General features: G+C 42.2%; 2 protein-coding genes across 2 annotated transcripts in view; both read left to right on the forward strand.

Moving 5' to 3' along the window:
- ubtd2 (ubiquitin domain containing 2) overlaps nucleotides 1-9,257 on the forward strand; it is an 11,924-nt gene extending 2,667 nt beyond the window's left edge. Inside the window, exons 2-3 of the mRNA XM_076751357.1 lie at nucleotides 847-1,083; nucleotides 7,839-9,257. Coding sequence (XP_076607472.1) covers nucleotides 847-1,083; nucleotides 7,839-8,344 — 743 coding nt within the window. The 3' untranslated portion in view covers nucleotides 8,345-9,257. The remainder of the gene's footprint in view (nucleotides 1-846; nucleotides 1,084-7,838) is intronic.
- A 3,001-nt stretch (nucleotides 9,258-12,258) lies between these two features.
- On the forward strand, nucleotides 12,259-16,557 carry il12bb (interleukin 12B, b). The gene is made up of 9 exons (XM_076750007.1): nucleotides 12,259-12,336; nucleotides 13,387-13,480; nucleotides 13,596-13,697; nucleotides 13,933-14,115; nucleotides 15,081-15,186; nucleotides 15,276-15,445; nucleotides 15,640-15,800; nucleotides 15,921-16,039; nucleotides 16,204-16,557. Exons 2-9 carry the CDS (start codon nucleotides 13,387-13,389, stop codon nucleotides 16,229-16,231), a joined length of 963 nt encoding a protein of 320 aa, XP_076606122.1. The 5' UTR covers nucleotides 12,259-12,336; the 3' UTR covers nucleotides 16,232-16,557.
- The last annotated feature ends 803 nt before the right edge of the window (nucleotides 16,558-17,360 follow it).

Here is a 17,360-nt window from a genome sequence, read left to right on the forward strand (position 1 = left end):
GAGTACATGTGTACCAGCATTAAGTGTAACTCAACACCTTGATCCATCATCCTCTTCTCGCCTCTCTCCTCTACGTGTGTGTGTGTTGGTGTGTGTGTGTGTATGTTGCACGCGCGCGCGCACACACACACACACACACACACACACACACACACACACACACACACACACACACGTACGGACTGTCCTATACCTGTTTTCCCCTTCGGTGATCATCCAGATGGTGTTATTCATCAGCCATTCTGCTGCAGATGGAGCAGCGTTAGATGCTATAACCCTAACCTTTTAACTGGGTTTAGTAACACAACACTGTGTGTGCGCGTGTGTGTGTGTGTGTGTGTGTGTGTGTGTGTGTGTGTGTGTGTGTGTGTGTGTGTGTGTTTGTGTGTGTGTGAGAGTGTGTGGGGTCTGTGTATACATCACATGATGGTGTAGGCTCATGTTTAATCTGTCGTCTGAGCTTAGTCATGTACTTGAGTAATGTTAAAAGACTGATGCTTCAGATAACTCCTAACTCTTCTCCTCTGTCTCCTTCACTTCTCATTTCTATCCTCCCCTTCTCTCTGACTGCCATCTTCTACTTCTCATCTGTCTACTTTCTCTTCCCAACATCACCATTTATTTCTCTCTTTTTTTTTTTTTAATTATCTTGGTTGGTTCCTCTGTCTATCCCCATTTTTCTTTCTTTCCTCACATCCTTCCATTTACCTCACCCTCACTCTTGTTCTCCGTGTCTTTTTCCATCTTTCCTTGCTGGTTCCTCTCCATCTCCCCTCCCACCCTCCTGTCTTCATCTATCTTTTCTCTCCATCTCTCCTTTCCCCTTTCTCTCGTCCTCCCTCCCAGTGGCTCTAGGGCGTAACCAGCCCCTGAAGAGAGAACGGCCTAAATGGAAAAGTGACTACCCGATGACTGAAGGCCAGCTGCGCAGCAAGAGAGATGAGTTCTGGGATACGGCGCCAGCATTCGAGGGCCGGAAGGAGATCTGGGACGCGCTGCGGGCTGCGGCCAGCGCCTTTGAGAGCAATGACCACCTGCTGGCTCAGGCCATCCTCGATGGAGCCAGCATCACACTGCCGCACGGTAACACACATCTCCTCAGCGGTAGACGTAGAAGATACCTCACAGTGTTTTACTCTCCATGAAATACTGCTGGGTGGACTTTATGTAGGACATTGCGGTTTATGTTTAACACCTCAAGAATTTCATCTCCCTCCTCCCAAGTTCTCCAAGAGCAAGTAAATCTCAGAATGTCGACTGTAGAGAATTTCTGTCCAGTTTGAGGCTCTACTGAAGGCTGCAGGTCTTTTTTTGTGCTAGTTTTTACTGGATGTGTACAAACTTTTCTTTTAAGAAGTGATGAGAGTGGAAGAGAATCAAAGCAAGGGTCTGAAACTTAAGATAAGTGATGGCAATACTAAGAAGGCCATGCATGTAGTTTGTTCACACTTTAAAAAGTGACAAGAGTAAGAATATTCAGAACGACCAATATGCATCCTAAAAACTATTGAAGAATTGATTAAGTCTTTATTTTTTAAGCAAAAATGTCAAAAACATTGCTGGTTCCTCCTTCTAAAACATCAAGCTTTGATGCTTTTCATCATATGTGACAGTAAATTGAATCTGTTTTGAGTTTCGGACAGAATTAGACACTCGAAGGCTGTGGAAAATTAAACAGGTCTATTTCAGTTTTCTTCTGGCATTTTATAGACAAAGCTATTAATGGAAAAAACAGTCGACAGATTAATCAATAATGAAAATAATCATTAGTTGCACCCACTGTGTTGATGGAGACTCGTCCCACAATGCATTAGACAAAGGAAATGAATGAGAAACAGCTGAAAAAATTACATAAATTTTTGATGTTGCTGAAACAGCCCCTGGAAGACATCACAGAGAAAAAATTCAAATGATTTTTACTATAAAAGCACTGTAAGATAATCAGTATATAATATCTGCTGTATACAATTATGGTGTAATAATGAATTGGGGCACACTGAAGAAGACTGACTGATATCATTCACTCAGCTAGATGTTGTAGATATGAAAGGAAGCACGATGCTGCAGCTGCACACACAAATTCTTGCCTCAGACTGATTTCAGTGGATAGTTTCAGAACAGCATTCATGTTTCTGCAGCATTCAAAGTGGAAGCAAACGCCACGACAGAGCAGCACATTCAAGCACGTGTGCAGCTCATATTGCTTTCTGGGTGAAGAGGAGAGCTGTCAATCATCTATTGTACAGCCCACTTGAAAAAAAAAAAAACATCTGTCACAAGCTAATGCATCTCTGGACCGTGAAGACCACGATAAGAAAAGCAAAAATTGTGAGATGGTCTCTGCCAGGCGCTGACATACATTCCTGCCAGCAGACAGGTTACATTAACAGAGCCAGAGCTGGGAAGCTAAAGCAGGGCTTCTGAGAGTTTCAATTCGGGCAGCACAGGAAAACCCATGAGCTTGTCCTTGAGCACTGAATTCGTCTGTTTGCAGATCAGACAGACAGATCGCTTTACTTGCCACCAGCAGCTTTCTATAAGTTGTCATCTGTAGCCTGACAGACAGCTTATGAGTGGAAATAGGAATAGCGAATATTAATCTTGATCACGGTTTTGGCTTCCCACAATTAGATGAACATGATAGACTGCGATATTAAAGTTTAAGAAGAATGCTCTGCTCATCCAAAACTCCATCTCATATCAAATCAAGCTCTTCCTAAGCTAACAGGCAGCCAGTAGGGGTCGACTGAGATGTTTTGGCTTCGCTTTTGGGGAGCTGTGATGCCTGAATGTTGCGGCCGCCGTCCACAGAGAGCAGAAAATGAAAATCAGATGTCTGGAGCAGAAGTAGAAGAGTTAGTCCCATGAAGTGGATCATCATCCATTGTTGGGAAGTATTTCCGATTTAGGGCAAGTGATGGAAAGCGAGAACAAATCATGTGCAAAGAGTGAACGAGGTGTGCGTCTGTGCCGCAAAGAGACACAACTAACTCGTTCAACCGCCGGAAAAAACACCAAGAACGCCAAGAAGAGCAGCGTCACCTCGCTGAATGCCTGTCCTTGTCTGGGGTGAGATAAAGGCAGATTCACATTGTTCTTCTTGGAGATGCACTGTGACGAGGGACCAGCCTTGACGCAAAGATTTATACATTAGCAAGAATGTAGCACATCGTGTGTTTGTATGCGAAAGTGCAATAAATAATGAACAATCGTGATAAATAATCATGATCTCAGAACCTGATCTGCAGCAATTACAGTGTTCAGGCTGCAGTTAAAAGGAGCTGAAGATGCTGAGTCTCTAAGTGTATCTCAATGACTGCATTTTAGAGTATAGGCTTTAGCTATTAGCAGGTACATACTGTTGAAGGAATCAATGAATAATAAATGAAAGGGGGTGTGTACTTGGCCTCCTGAAAGTAGAATTTAATGAGCTTATCACTCACCTAAGTATAAGAGAGATAGTGCTTCCTCTAAAACACACCGGAGAGCATGTACATAGAACAAATCAATAAAACTGACAACAACTCCACACAGTAATTATCAGCTTCTTGAGCAGACTTTCTATTTGTGGACGTGCGTCGTTCTCCTTATTCTGAATTTACATCGCCTCTGAGTCATGTGAGCCCACCAAGGAGAGGTCCTCTTTTTCTTTCAACGTGTTGCGGTGACTTGTGGACGGTGTTCCCCCCGATGGTGGCGGTCTCGTTCTCCCCTGGTCTCGTGACTTTTACACTTATCAGCGAAAGTAAAAGCCTTGGAGGCAAATTCTCATGTCAAAACAGGCTGAGATGACTGGCTTGTTCTGTTATGACACATGTTCATGTCCATGTAAAGACCTCATGCCAATTATCTCTTTCTACGGTGGTATCATGGGTGGGGTATGTTTGACATCCATAAACATGATGACAGTAAGCAGAACCTTTGGTAAGCTGTGCATTTTTTGACCTGTTAATCAGAGGCAGTATATTTCTAGCCAGTAGCCTGCACTTTTTCTTATTTTTTCATTGCAGAGGTGGACAGAATTATTCTGTTTGTAGGCCAACAGGGACACAAAGTCTCAAGGTTTCAAAGGTGAAAAAACAGCTCTACCTGAATATGATTTTTGGCGTGGCAGTTGCCAGCAGACAGGCTTTTCCTGCATGTAAACGTAGCCCGTGTCTTGTCTTGCTCCATTCCTCTTAGTAGTTTGTCCAGGTCGGATCAGATCCTGCTGGGCTGCAGCTGTGGATTCCCCAGGCCTGACATCACCATTTCACTCATCCAGCACTCGAAAAACCCAGCTAGATCACTTAAAAGTTTCTACCAGTCACAACTTTATGCCTCTCTGTTGCCCTCTTTGGTTTTTGCTGTCACCATTCCAGTTTCAGCTGATTGCTTGACAATACATTATCTGTCTTGTTCTGCCATCTTAGCCAATAGAAAAAGGATGCAAGTCAGCAGCTCACAGTAAGTGTCAGATTAATCGGTTGCCAGCCGTGCAGGATTTAAAAATATTTCATCACATTTAATTCAGCACTTAACAGTGCTCAACACACAATAATAAGGCTGTTACTGAGGGTTAGAATCTATTCTGTATTAAAGACTTACTGTTCTGTGTGTGGTTGACTGCCAGGCCTGAACAGTAAGTGGAGAAAATGAGGTTAGTAGACAGAGTTTATCTAGAAAAGTCATGTCTCATCTTGGTCTCCAGCAGAATACTGCTCAACTTCAACGAGAGTCTACAGGCATGCTCGCACCTCTCGGAGGCTGTACCTGGGCACAGCTAATGTCTGCAATGCTAACAAGCTTACAATGACAGTGACTTAGCTTCGTATGTTAGCACGCTAATTTTGTGCATATTGGCACTCCAGTCAGGGTATCACCAAAGTGATCATGAATCATCTTGAGGGGGACATGAGTGTGTGAAATGTCCATATTTCACGGCAGACCATCCAGTAATTGATACCACCAAAACACCAATGATCATGGCCTCATGGTGGCAGTAGATGAAAGTAAGGAAATCTCCAAAGCCTGTTGGGTTCATCCTCTGGGGACTGTGAATGTCTGTAGAAAAATTCATGGCAAAGTCTCCAGTAGATACTGATCAACACTGGTATCTGTGGAGCCACATCGTTAGCATGGCGAAACATGTCAGCTCACCGTGGGACTCGATGGTTAAACCTGCAGTGCAGAACTTGTGTCGCCCCCTTCTGGCAGTGAGAGCAATTACACAAACACTGTCATCGCTGTGTTCGTTCCCCTTCAGCTCAGGCAAACTAATAATCGCTGGCTGATGCGAAAGACAGCACCACCAGCACGTGAAAGCCTCCACATGAAAATAAATGAAAACGTTCATTCATTCACATCGTTATGTTTCCAGCCCAAACTGAAACCACTTTTTGGATGGCCGTTAAAAACAGCACAGCAGCAACCAAGCACTTCTCCTGTCAACAAATGTTTTCTTGCTTTGATCATAAAATGTAATCCCTTTAATTCGATGCAAGGCTGATCCCCCCCTCTTCAATCTGAACTCTTGTGTTTGTTAATGAAATCCCACAACCGAAGGCGTTAGCACCACCTGGAAACTATTAGCATTCTGCAGCTGAAGCATAAACACTAAGGTGGAGCCCGCTGGAGGAGAAAAAAAGCGAGGGATATATACAGACGAAGAAATTGGTACACAAATCATGTTTATACCTTGTCAGTGAATCATGCTTAACATGAATCTTGTATTCATATTAGCCTTTTGTGAAAGTGGCTGTGACAGCTTACATATATTTAGCTTCCTCTGCTGTTACGTGAATGGATTTTAAGGTCCAGCTGAAACTAGACTTTTGTTTGCTTCAGCACACACATATCTGCTCTGTGAATCACTTGTCCTCAGCTTGATGGTTAGATGCAGGTGTGGTCCTCACTGTTCAACACCACTAACAACACGCTGTCTGCCCACGACATGCAGGCTACAGTGTAACACCACCAGGCGTAACACCAACACTCTGCCAGCCTGCCAGCTGCTGTCAATCAAACACAGACACCAACACGCCCCTCCAGCCAGCGGAGACCTGAAGGAACATTTCCCCAAAGATTTATTTCTTCCTTTTAATAATAAACTATTAACAATACATTTAAAAATCACATTTATTTATTTATTTATTTTTTTAGAACAAAAAGTGATGACTAAAAGTGATTTCACTTGGACTTTAATACCTTTTTAATGAAACTGGTCTAAAGAACAACCATTGAATGTAGTTCAGTATGCTGAAACGTGAGGCCACAGGGGTCAGCTGTACTGTATGAAATGGTCAATCTGAATCCTTGTATTTTATACGTTGATAATTCAGTCATGTTGCTGACAAACGCTGAGAGTTTTATTACTTTGAGACACCAAATATGTCAGTATGTTGGTATGTTAGCAAATTCTTTAGTAGCAGAAACTGAAAGAGTCACCGTTAAAAACTTTCTCACAAGATAGAGGGAAAGATGCTGCTATGGGGGGGGGGGTTGAAATATCTTCTTTTCACACGACGTTTTTGGTCTGTGCTGTTGTCAAAGTGATGCATACGTGTTATCCACATTACAACATAGTTCAGTTTCAGTGAATCAAGCTGCCTCTCGCTCTCACATTCACTCACATTCTCTCACAGACCATGGCCTGAGGTGACGCGTCGACGTAACATGCTCACCTTGACCACAGCAGCAGCCACCCAGAGAGCAGAGAGCAACATCCTGTGGGCCTCCGCTGACTCATCTCAGTCTCACTTACCACAGAACTCGGTGTCTCTGTCACAAGCGGCTCCTGCCTCAATTTAAGTCATAAAACAACACAAGAGCGGAGCAGTGACCTTTTAAATGCTGGTTCCAGTTTTTACGATGTCAGCGTCGTTACCGTCTTTTCAAAACTTTTGAAAGGACAAAACGTGGGGACGAATTTTGGGATTTTACTCAAAAGGGTAGAAAGACGAAGGCAGGCAGAGCTCGCTACCAAAACACCCATTACAAAAAAAAAAAAAAAAACAACTTGGCTTTCAGGTGTGAAAAGTAGTGACATTTAACCATAACTCAAAGGGGGACCTGTCTGAAATCCCCTTGAGGCCCCCCCCAAATACCACTGTATGAAGTTTCTGTTTGCGGAATAATGTGACCTCTTGACTACATTTTATTTCCCCCTCTCTCCACCAACTCTTCACTCTGGTTCTGAATCACTGTGGTGACATAACGTCTTTCAGTGCCGTAGTCCAACAGAAGCGTAACATTCCCTTTTTTTTTTTCCTGCTTTCACTCTACAAGCTTTCCTCACAGTCTTTGCTCTAAAATCAAGACTCTCATTTCTCTATTTCTGTCTTACCAAAGCAAAACGGGAGTTGGACACCAGGTTTTGCCTTTGTTGGAAAAATCACTCCAGTCTTTGACTTTCAGTTTTTAAATTCAGTAATGGGAGAACATTTGTTTAGATATAAGCAGAAATGTGCCACAAAGTTGTGTCATTTAGGAGGCACATTTCATAATTTTCTACCCAAAAACATGACTTATCCAAACGGTTCATTTGAAAGGGAAAAGTTGAGGGTTACCCGAAATTCCCTTTAGTTTTTAATTACTTGGTAATGGAACTTCCCCAGTTAAACATTTGCCTAGTGTACTAAATATGCAGATAGCTTTGTTTAAATTGGTATGTTGGTTACAGTAACATGTAATCTGCAGATAATGGTTTATGGCTTTCGGTATGTATCATATCATTTGCTGTTTGTTAAATAGCGCTCTGTTATCGTAACTGATAGGAGTGATGCCCAGAACTGTTGGAAAACAATGGCAAAATATCCTTTATCAAGTTCAACTGTTGACACTTTTTTCCATTCTTCCAGGAGCTCTGACTGAATGTTACGATGAACTGGGGAATCGATACCAGCTGCCAGTCTACTGCCTCTCTCCTCCCGTCAACATGATTGAAGAGCGTTCTGAAGAGCTTGACGGTTCAGATCCAGACTCCGGGGCCGCTGACCCGTCCACGGGCAGCGCTAGCGACCCCGCCTCAGGAGGAGAGTGCCAGCTTCGGCTCCGGCTCTCCACGGGTCGCGACCTCCGGCTGGCGGTCCGTTCCACGGACACGGTGGGCATGATGAAGCGTCGTCTACAAAGCCACGAGGGCGTGCCTGCCGCAACCCAACGCTGGTTTTTCTCAGGTCGGCCACTGACAGACAGGCTACGCTTGGACCAGCTCAACATCTCCAGGGACTATGTAGTGCAGGTCATCCTCAGCCAGCCGCCACCGCCAGAGCCGGTATCAACACCAGGACACACACCAGAGGCCTCTGGGCCAGTGGAGGGAGTGGCTGCGCTGCCGCAGGAGCCCACGCCGGTGGAGAATTAGCTCCCCGTCAACCAGGCAGCCTCTAGAGGGCGGTGTAAAAGGAGGAGAATGATAAGGGAGAAAAAAGAATGAAAGTTGATTCTGACTTTTCTCTTTTGATTTGCACTCTTCTCTTCTCTCTTTGTTTTTGCGGAGAAGGGCTTTGTTTGGGCAGAGGTTGGCTGTCTGCCGGAGCAAAAGGACTCTTGAAATGAGAAAAGACTCTTCCTTTTTGGTTTTACACATTGAAATTTTTGACCTTTTTGAAGTCTTTTTAACTGTTCCTATGGAAACCAAACAACAAAAAGAGAACTTTGTGTCTGGCTTAAAGGGTTTTCTTAGCAACGCTGATGTTCGAATGTTTCTGTGTTTCAGTTTCCATTAAAGTTCTGCTCTCTGGCAAAGCTGGGTCAGCAGAATCCTGCTCGAGAGGTTACAGGGTTATTACATACACTTTGATTACATACATTTTCAGTTCAGAAAGAAAGGAATACAGATAGTTTAACAATCATGACAGTTATTCTGGCAGTTATTCGTAATTATATGTGAATCAAATTAAGAACACTTCCCCATTTGGGGATTAAGTCAGTATGCTAACAAAGAAAGATCGGTATTGCTAGCTAGTCAACAGACGTGTGTTATCAAGAGGTTACAGTCAGGAGGCATGTCGATGTTTTCCAAGCTGCCGCTGGATTAGATGCTTTATTTCACTCTGCTTCACAGAACAATCAGAGCAATCATGTAATAAACATTAAGTAGTCAGCCTGTGTGTGTGTGTGAGTGTGTGAGTGTGTGTGAGTGTGTGAGTGTGGATGTTCATGTACGTTCAAGACACAACCACACTTATTCATGTGGCAAACGGATGGAACATCAGAAACACAGTTGCATATTTTGATTAAAAATAGAATGTTTTTAATTAAAATCGATCATTGTTTCTATCCCTCGGTGTCTGATTGTTGTGTTGATCGTTGTCTGTTTTGATGCAGAGGTGGGACAAAATCATGGCAACGTGGTACAGTACACCATGTCACACCCTCCCACGGTCTCGGTCTCGGTGACATTCTATCTCAGATCTATGAAGGAGGGACCTCGTAATGCCGCTCACAAATATGTCAAACATTATTGTCCTATGTGCTTACCTTAAATCAGGATGCATTTAAGGAATGCCTTGTGCTGTATCACACATCGCTCCTTCACCTTTTTCATGATACTGTTGGGACAGTAATTAATTCATATTGTGGGCACGGATCAGAAGAGACAAAACAATAACTAGACCCCATTCATGGATTTTTGAGCCCATTAACAGTATTTAAAATGTAAAGGAATGGACACTTTGGGAAATACACTTATTTGCTTTTCTGTTGAGAGTCAGAGGAGATCAATACCACTCATGTCTGTACAGTAAATATGAAGCTGTAGCCAGCAGCCAGGTAGCTTAGCTTAGTTACTGGAATCAGGGGGCCACAGCTAGCCTGTCTCTGTCCAAAGGTGTAAAAAAAAAAAAGCCTACCAGCCCCTCTAATGCGTACTAATTAACATGTTATATCCACCAACATGCCAAAGCTCCGTTCCTGGCATTAATTAAACTCCTAAAAAACTCTGTTCATCAGCGTCACATATTTAGATGCTTTGGCTTGGATGTAACTGTAACCTCTAACCTTTAGTAATTCAGTCACACATGTTTAGACCGGACACTGATTCCAAACAGGAACAACTCCAAAGTCGTGTGAGTTTTTTTTCCTTTTGTCTGAATTATCGTTATAAATAAATATATCCACCATCTAAGTCAGCAGCTTAGCTATCTGACACACTGTTCTGAGTAACGTTTGCTTCAACTTTCTTCATCAGCACCCCCAAGCTACGTGAAATGTCCTGTCAGCATCTGACGTGAATCATCCTGCCTCTAGCACACTGCAGATTTGTGTGGACACAGTCGAGAGATAAAAGACAAGAAACCTGTGTCTTCTCTGGAGGTTTGGCTCTTGGATTTTCAGATCCTTTGGAAATACGTGAAGACTCGCCATTTCTCCTTATGCAACTTTGGAACTGAAAACAAACCCATCTCTGTCATCATTTGAAAATAGTGCAACACGCCGGACTGGCAAATAAATAGTTCCTACTCGTAATAGTTAGCTTTAAAGGTGCTATCAGGTGCAGCGGGACAGAGCCAGGCTAGCTGTTTCCCCCTGCTTCCAGTCTTTCTGCCGAGCTAATCAGAAAAAGTGGCATCAATCTTTTTCTATCACCACAAAAACACGAATTCTCAGATTTTTGAATTACTTTTATTCCAAAAGTCACCCATTGCAGACATGAATGCCAATATCGCTAAATCAGAACCCTTTGATTTCCTCCTTTCCTTACGTTGACTTCCCTCTTTGCAAGCTACTCATTCCAGTCTGACAGAACATGGAAAATTTTTTGAAAAACACAATTATGCAAAGAGGCTTTCTAGAGAGGAAGCCAGTGTCAACATTGTCTTCGGAAGAAGTGTTGCCGGCTGACATTCCCGGCTTTAGACCAGATAGCGTCATTCAGGCAGGGAAGGAATGAGGAAGAAACTAACCTGTCTGTTAACACGCGATGTGTGCATCACTAAACCGGTGGTACGTCAGCTCTTGAGAGTAAATGAATGAGTGATATAGTACCATGTTATTGGAGAAAAGGGTCACTCTGTGCATGGGTGACAGGCAGAGGGGAAGAGGTTACAATATATGGTCAGTGTGGCATTCAATGTCCAGGCCTCATGCTTGCCTTGCAGTCTGAAGTAGGTCAGTGGCTTTGTCCTTTTTCTCTGTTTCTCCCCAAACGGGAGAACAATACTTGTCAATGCGACAGATAAAGCAGAATAATTCGAAAAGTGTGCTGAAGTTTCTAATGTGTGTGGCATCGACGTACTGTGGGTGCACAGAAGAAATGAAATGCCGCTTCCTTTCCGAGCATCATGCAAGTAGAAATATGATTCAGTACAAAGGTGTTTTTATTTGAAACCACAAAGCACACTCGCTGTGAGCAATAGTCATCTGTCACCTTTTTCATAAACACCTAGCTGTGTTGAATCAACTCTAACTATAATTAAGTTAGCGGTGTGCTTATAGGAAACTGCCCAGATAGACCTACACTGCCAGAGTTAAATGTTAGTGGTTATAATGGCAGCAGAATCAATAATGGAAACTCCTCTGTAAATCATTGTGCAGGTAAATTCCCAACTGTGTTTACACTTTTGGATTTTCTACATAGTCAAAGAACAATGGGCTCACAAAATGAACTCATTTGCCAGCAATCAAAGTTTTTCTGTTTTATTTCATCCCAGTGACTCTATTCTGTTTTCTGCTTCAGTGGAGGTGTCATCAGTGGCACTTTTGCTTTCTTGTTCTTGTTCCTAAGAACTCTCATGACACTTCTCCAAAGTACCTGTTCAGTTTTCAGTGATACGCTGCCATCACACAAGCACTTGAGCTTTTCCAGTTCCCTTTTCCAGAGTTTGCTTCCTCAGTGCAGCCTCACAATCACACACACAATTTCATAATGAAATATGGTATGAATTGTTCTTTTGTCCTCAGCTGTGGTCACCTTTCTCATGACTGCATGAATGGAGCTTAAAAAAAAAAAAAAGAGTCAAATCTCAGATGGAAAACTAAATGATGACGAAGAAATAACGCTTGTCTGCTCTTCTGCCTCATAGTATATTCAAATTCCTCTGGTGTTGGACAAGAAGATGATTTCATGTCATCATACTCTCAGGTAATGATTCACAAAAACACACACACACACACACACACATGCACACACACATACACATACACACACATGCAGAGATGAAGTTCCTCTTCGTGGGTCTGGGGCTTTCGGGTTTTTTTTCATCCTTCTGCTTCTGGTGGCCATATAAACAGCGACAGCATCCTCGGTTCATGCAAGCAAACTGAACACACGATCAGCTCAGCCGTCTCACCTCTGGCACGCTCATTTGGTCAGCTTTCAGTTGTGAATTTTTTGGATCAAGTCCAATTGTCAAGGTAAGATCTACTAACTGGTTTTCTCTGAATTCTCCTGCTTTTTTTCTCTCTCTCAGGCATTTTGTTCTGTAGATACTCTTTTGTTGACACTTTTTGATAAATCATATACTTAAGAAATGCTGAATTAATGCATGACGGATGATTTTATTTCATATCCATGAAGTCCTGTTGCTCACCATTAAAGAATGATCAAGTCACTATGACTTTATATCAGTGAAGGAATGTTAATTCACAGTTACTTCGTATATTCATTGATATGCAATTAAGTTGAATCAAGACCCATGTATTTACTCAGCCTCTGAAAGTACCTTTTCTCAATGAAATATGAAGCTACTTTTTAAACTAAGCCGGCCGTCAGATGCAAACATTTCTATAATAAACATAAATACAGTTACATAAAAAATGTGATTTGTACCCTTGTTATTAAGGATTAAACATTCATTCTAATATGCTGAGGTTAATACCAGTTTCATTAGTGTCAGACTCATTTTAAGTTAGAATTTAACTAAAAAAAAATCCACATTATTGACATTCTCAATAATCTAGGTGATATCTACAAGTAGTAATTAAGATGGAGGTGAATTTGATGATTGTCTCGTTCAATAGGAGAGCATTTCCTTAAAGTGTTGTAAGAAATACTTTTATTCAAGTGGTGAAATGGCACTTCAGAGGTATGCTATGCTTTACTTCAGTTCCGAGTAGGAGTCGCAGAATAAATCTGTGGGATTGTGATCTGCTTTAGAGGAGAGGAAAAATGAAACATATATATTAACAGATATATTAATGCACAATGGTAACAAAGGGTCGCAGCTCGCCATATGTTGTGGAACCACTGCTTTACATGAGTATCACCATTTTGGGAGGCTTTGTCCTTGACTTGACTTTTGTCCTTCATTTTAGGATTATAGTTTGCTACTTTTCAGACTTTACTCGTGTCTTTAAAATGTGAACTTTCCAAAAACTATGATAACCACCCTTGTTATGACTGGATGACGAATGAAAAATGCTTCCAGTCCCTGTACTCGATTAACTTATTGTCCTTTCATCCAGATGCGCTCATTGACCCTCATGGTCCTGTGTGCCGCACTGTGCTGCGCCACCTCCGACATCAACCAAAACAACATAGAGACTCTGATGGATAATGGTTGGTAGCTCCTCTTTTTTTCCTACTGAATATTCTTCTTTCTTTCCATTTGTGCCTTCGCCTCACATACAGTAGATGTTGATTAAAGCCGGTCTCTTTGTATCTTTTCTACTAGTTGTGGTCCTAAGGGTGCCTTATGGTGTGGGCACCAAGGTGTATGTTCCTCTGACCTGTGGAGAAGCTTATGAAAACCAACCTGTGTTTTGGAAGAAAAACGGTAATACACCTGTTACTAATACTACTGATATTATTTCTGCTGCCACTAATAGTATCTAATAGTATTTGTGCCGATATGATGCAACACAGTATGATAGGATACTAATAAATCTTGACATACAGATTACACTTTCTGCAATAAGCTAAACTTTTCTTCAAGTGGGACATTTTCTCTGTTTTTACGACATTTTGAAGCATCGACAGCGTTCTTACATTGACTCATGTCCTTGTCTCAGGCATGGATCTTACGCCAGCTCTGCAGGGGAACCAGGTTAAGGTCCTGGTGGAGGAGATGGATGGAGGAAACTACACGTGTCACTTGGGCCCAGATGGAGAATACCTCAACCACACTGTGATCCTGATCCAGCTAGATCCAGACAACAGGACTGTCATACTGGAGGAAAAATCCCCTGAAGAAGGTAAGATAAGAAAGATGGAGGGAGCGAGGAGGGAGGGACAGAACAAAGAAGGTACACATTGGGTGAAAAGACAAGGAGAAAGATAAAGATTTGCTGTGTTATTGGACCTGGCGAGAGTTAAATCACTGGAAGAGACTGGAGGATAGATGTCACTGAATGGACGAGATAAGAAAGATGGTCAGAGAGGGAGATAAGATGGGGAGGGGCAGAGGGTTGTGGCCCAGAAGCAGACAATGTTCAGAAGATAAGACGAATGGTGGAGCAAAAAGAAATTGGATAAAAGGAGGATCGGAGGTAGTGTGGTGATGGGAGGGGAGGGGAGGACGCTATTGGACAGGAAGAAGATACAAAGACAACATTAAAAATGAAAAGGAAGCAAAGGCAGCAGAGAGTCGTTAAATTCATGCTGAGACTTTGATGTATGTGCTGTAGCATAAACAAGCTTGGTGTGGTTTGTGGTTGACACATTGTGCATCTTTATGTCACACCCATCATCATGTTGTTAGTGCAGGTGGTTCTCAAAAAAGACACCAAACTTGTTTCTAGTCCCCAAAAGTATTTCATTTCTGGGATCAAAGCCTTTTCTCTTTAGCTTTACTGAAGAAATTAAACATTTTTTGCAAGATCCCATGAAAGCTCTGAGAGATTTAGCTCTGTTTGTACTGAAAAAACTTCATCCTCTCTCTGGTTTGGTGCCATAAGGCAATGTTGTTCTGCGCCTGATTTGATGGAACAAAATGTTAAATATAGTGAACAGGCTGGTGAGAAGCTGGCAGTTTCCTCCTCAGTTGTCTGGCTTGCTCACAGTAATTATATTAACATCCGGAAATCAACCTTGCAATGATTTATTGATGTTTAAATGCTGCAACCTTGAAAAGAAAGTGCTCTGAAACACAAATGAAAGTGATAAAAGAACATTAAACACAAACAGGGGCAGAATGCTCACAGTGTTTCTGCTCCTCCAGGTCACATCCACTGCTCAGCACCTAACTATAAAGGCTCCTTCCACTGCACCTGGACAAGAACAGCGTCCAGACCCAACGCCGCTGTGATCCTGGTGAAGGCAGAACGGTGAGGAGAAAACCTCTCATCCTACTCATAGATCATGTGTCCTGTTCTAGACAGTGTTTGTACCAACCATCTTGTCTTTTTTAATTTAGTTATTTGGAAAAGATTCCCTGTGAGCTGGATGCTGATGGATCAGGGGTTCACTGCCAGGATGCCAACTGCCCTTACAAAGAGGAACAGCACCACATCTCCCTCACCGTTTACATCCACAGCTACTCTCGCCTCGAGGCCTACACAAAGGCGTTCTACCTGAGAGAGATTGGTAAGTGGTTGTTTTTTAATGGCTGTGACAAACAGGTTGTTTGTGAGTACATACCTAAAAAATATTTTAGTATTTCCAGCCATCCACCATTTTCCCCTTCTGTCTGTCTGCCTGCCACATCCTCCTCACTGCACTGTTTCCCTCCCCTTTTCACCCTCCTCCACCTCATTCCTCCCCTTCCTCACCTTATTTAGTGAGGCCGGCAAAACTCCCTAACCTGCAAAGCAGTGATGGGAAGTTGTTCAGCTGGAGCTACCCTGACTCCTGGGAGCAGCCCTGCACCTTCTTTGGCCTGCAGTTCCAGGTCAAGGTGGTCCACCACAGACATTCCTGTCACAGTGAAGAGCTCATAATGGTAATCAGCACAAGCATGACTGAGATCAGATTCCAGTTGGCTACTGTAAAAATGCATTTTCTGACTTCCACTTGAACCACATTTCTTTGTCTTTAATATGCCATCTCTTCTGTTGTGCAGCACACCACCACTGAGGAAACTAAGTTTGAGGTCAATGTCAAAGCCAAGAAGTATGTCTTCTGCGTGCGAGCTCAGGACAAACACACCAGCGGGCCGTTTAGCCCCTGGAGCCACTGCATGTAAGTACATCACTTGGCCATTAAGAGTAAGAACTGTTTTGACTGGGTTTGCTACCAAAGATGTTATTTGTGTGAGCATTTATGATTTCTCCAAATGATACCAAGTTGTGCCACCAACGCTGATCTGATTCATACTGACTCATTCTAACCTGTTCTGTCTCCAGAGTGAACCAAAATACTGTAAGCTGCTAACTTCTTTTGCTGGGCGGCAGCCAGAAAGGAACAAAGAACACATGGATGGAAGGAAACACTTTTGTTACTCCTGTATTTTGACTTTTAAAACAATGCACAAAAAGTGGAGTGAATGTATTCCTGTACAGTATTTATTGATTACTCATTTGTCTCTTCGGAACTACAGAAACATTTATTTATAATATGATTGAAACCAATGACTTCCAATACCCTTTATGCCCAATGGAATTCTTATTTATAACTATCCTTGCAGAACTGTTGCCAAAATATTTCATAATAAATTGATTTATATGTTCATTTACTGAAGCGTTCAGCATTTTGATGATTTATGATTAACTGTTTCCACACTGTAAAAGATGTCTGTGACGACTGAAAGAACAGTGAACAATGCAGCCAATTTCGGTACAAAAAAAAGGTTTATTGTCATATCTACAGCCAGGACGTCAGGGATGTGAGGAGGAAAACACAAAAAGGCAGACCTCAAGAAATGAAAAGGAGTTGAATATTCAAGAGAGCTCTAATCCTGACTGAATCTTAACAAAGAAAAAAAAAACAAAAAAACACATCCCTGATGTTTCCAAGAGCTTCAGGTGCTTCTTTTTCATGAGGTGGGGGAAACACCTTCCCTCAACACTTGCCCCCCTTCATCCATAACTTAAAATAAACACTGACAATAAGTGCAGACACATTAATTTCATTAATGGAAAAGATATCCCCCCAAAGAAAACACACATAAAAAGCAAGTTTTTTTTGCTGTCAGTTTCCCATCACCATCCCTCATCCTCTCTTTGTTCATTAACGCTTCGATTTACCAAAACAGTTCATCAAAGGCTCGAAACGAAACACAGACTGAATTCTGCGTCGAAAAACAAAAGCTAGAACTGATCCTTTGCATGTATCTGAGTGTGTGCGTCCAGCGGTGCAACAGAGCTGGCACATAACAACGGAAATAGAGCAGCAATGATTAACCAATTAGTTGTCAACAATTAATCAACTATTTCGATAATTGATTAATCGGTTTGAGTGATTTTTTTCAAGAAAAAAAAAGTCAAAATTCTCTGATTCCAGCTTCTTAAATGACAATTAACTGAAAATATTTGGGTTGTAGACAAAACAAGACATTTGACGA

The sequence above is a fragment of the Chaetodon auriga genome, chromosome 15, assembly GCF_051107435.1.
Source record: "Chaetodon auriga isolate fChaAug3 chromosome 15, fChaAug3.hap1, whole genome shotgun sequence".
In the NCBI taxonomy this organism is placed as follows: domain Eukaryota; kingdom Metazoa; phylum Chordata; class Actinopteri; order Chaetodontiformes; family Chaetodontidae; genus Chaetodon; species Chaetodon auriga.

Coding starts and splice junctions, on each gene's coding strand:
- il12bb (XM_076750007.1), top strand. CDS start 13,387: ATGCGCTCATTGACCCTCATGGTCCTGTGTGCCGCACTGTGCTGCGCC. Junction 14,116..15,080: donor GGAAAAATCCCCTGAAGAAG/GTAAGATAAGAA, acceptor CTGCTCCTCCAG/GTCACATCCACTGCTCAGCA. Junction 16,040..16,203: donor AGCCCCTGGAGCCACTGCAT/GTAAGTACATCA, acceptor TTCTGTCTCCAG/AGTGAACCAAAATACTGTAA.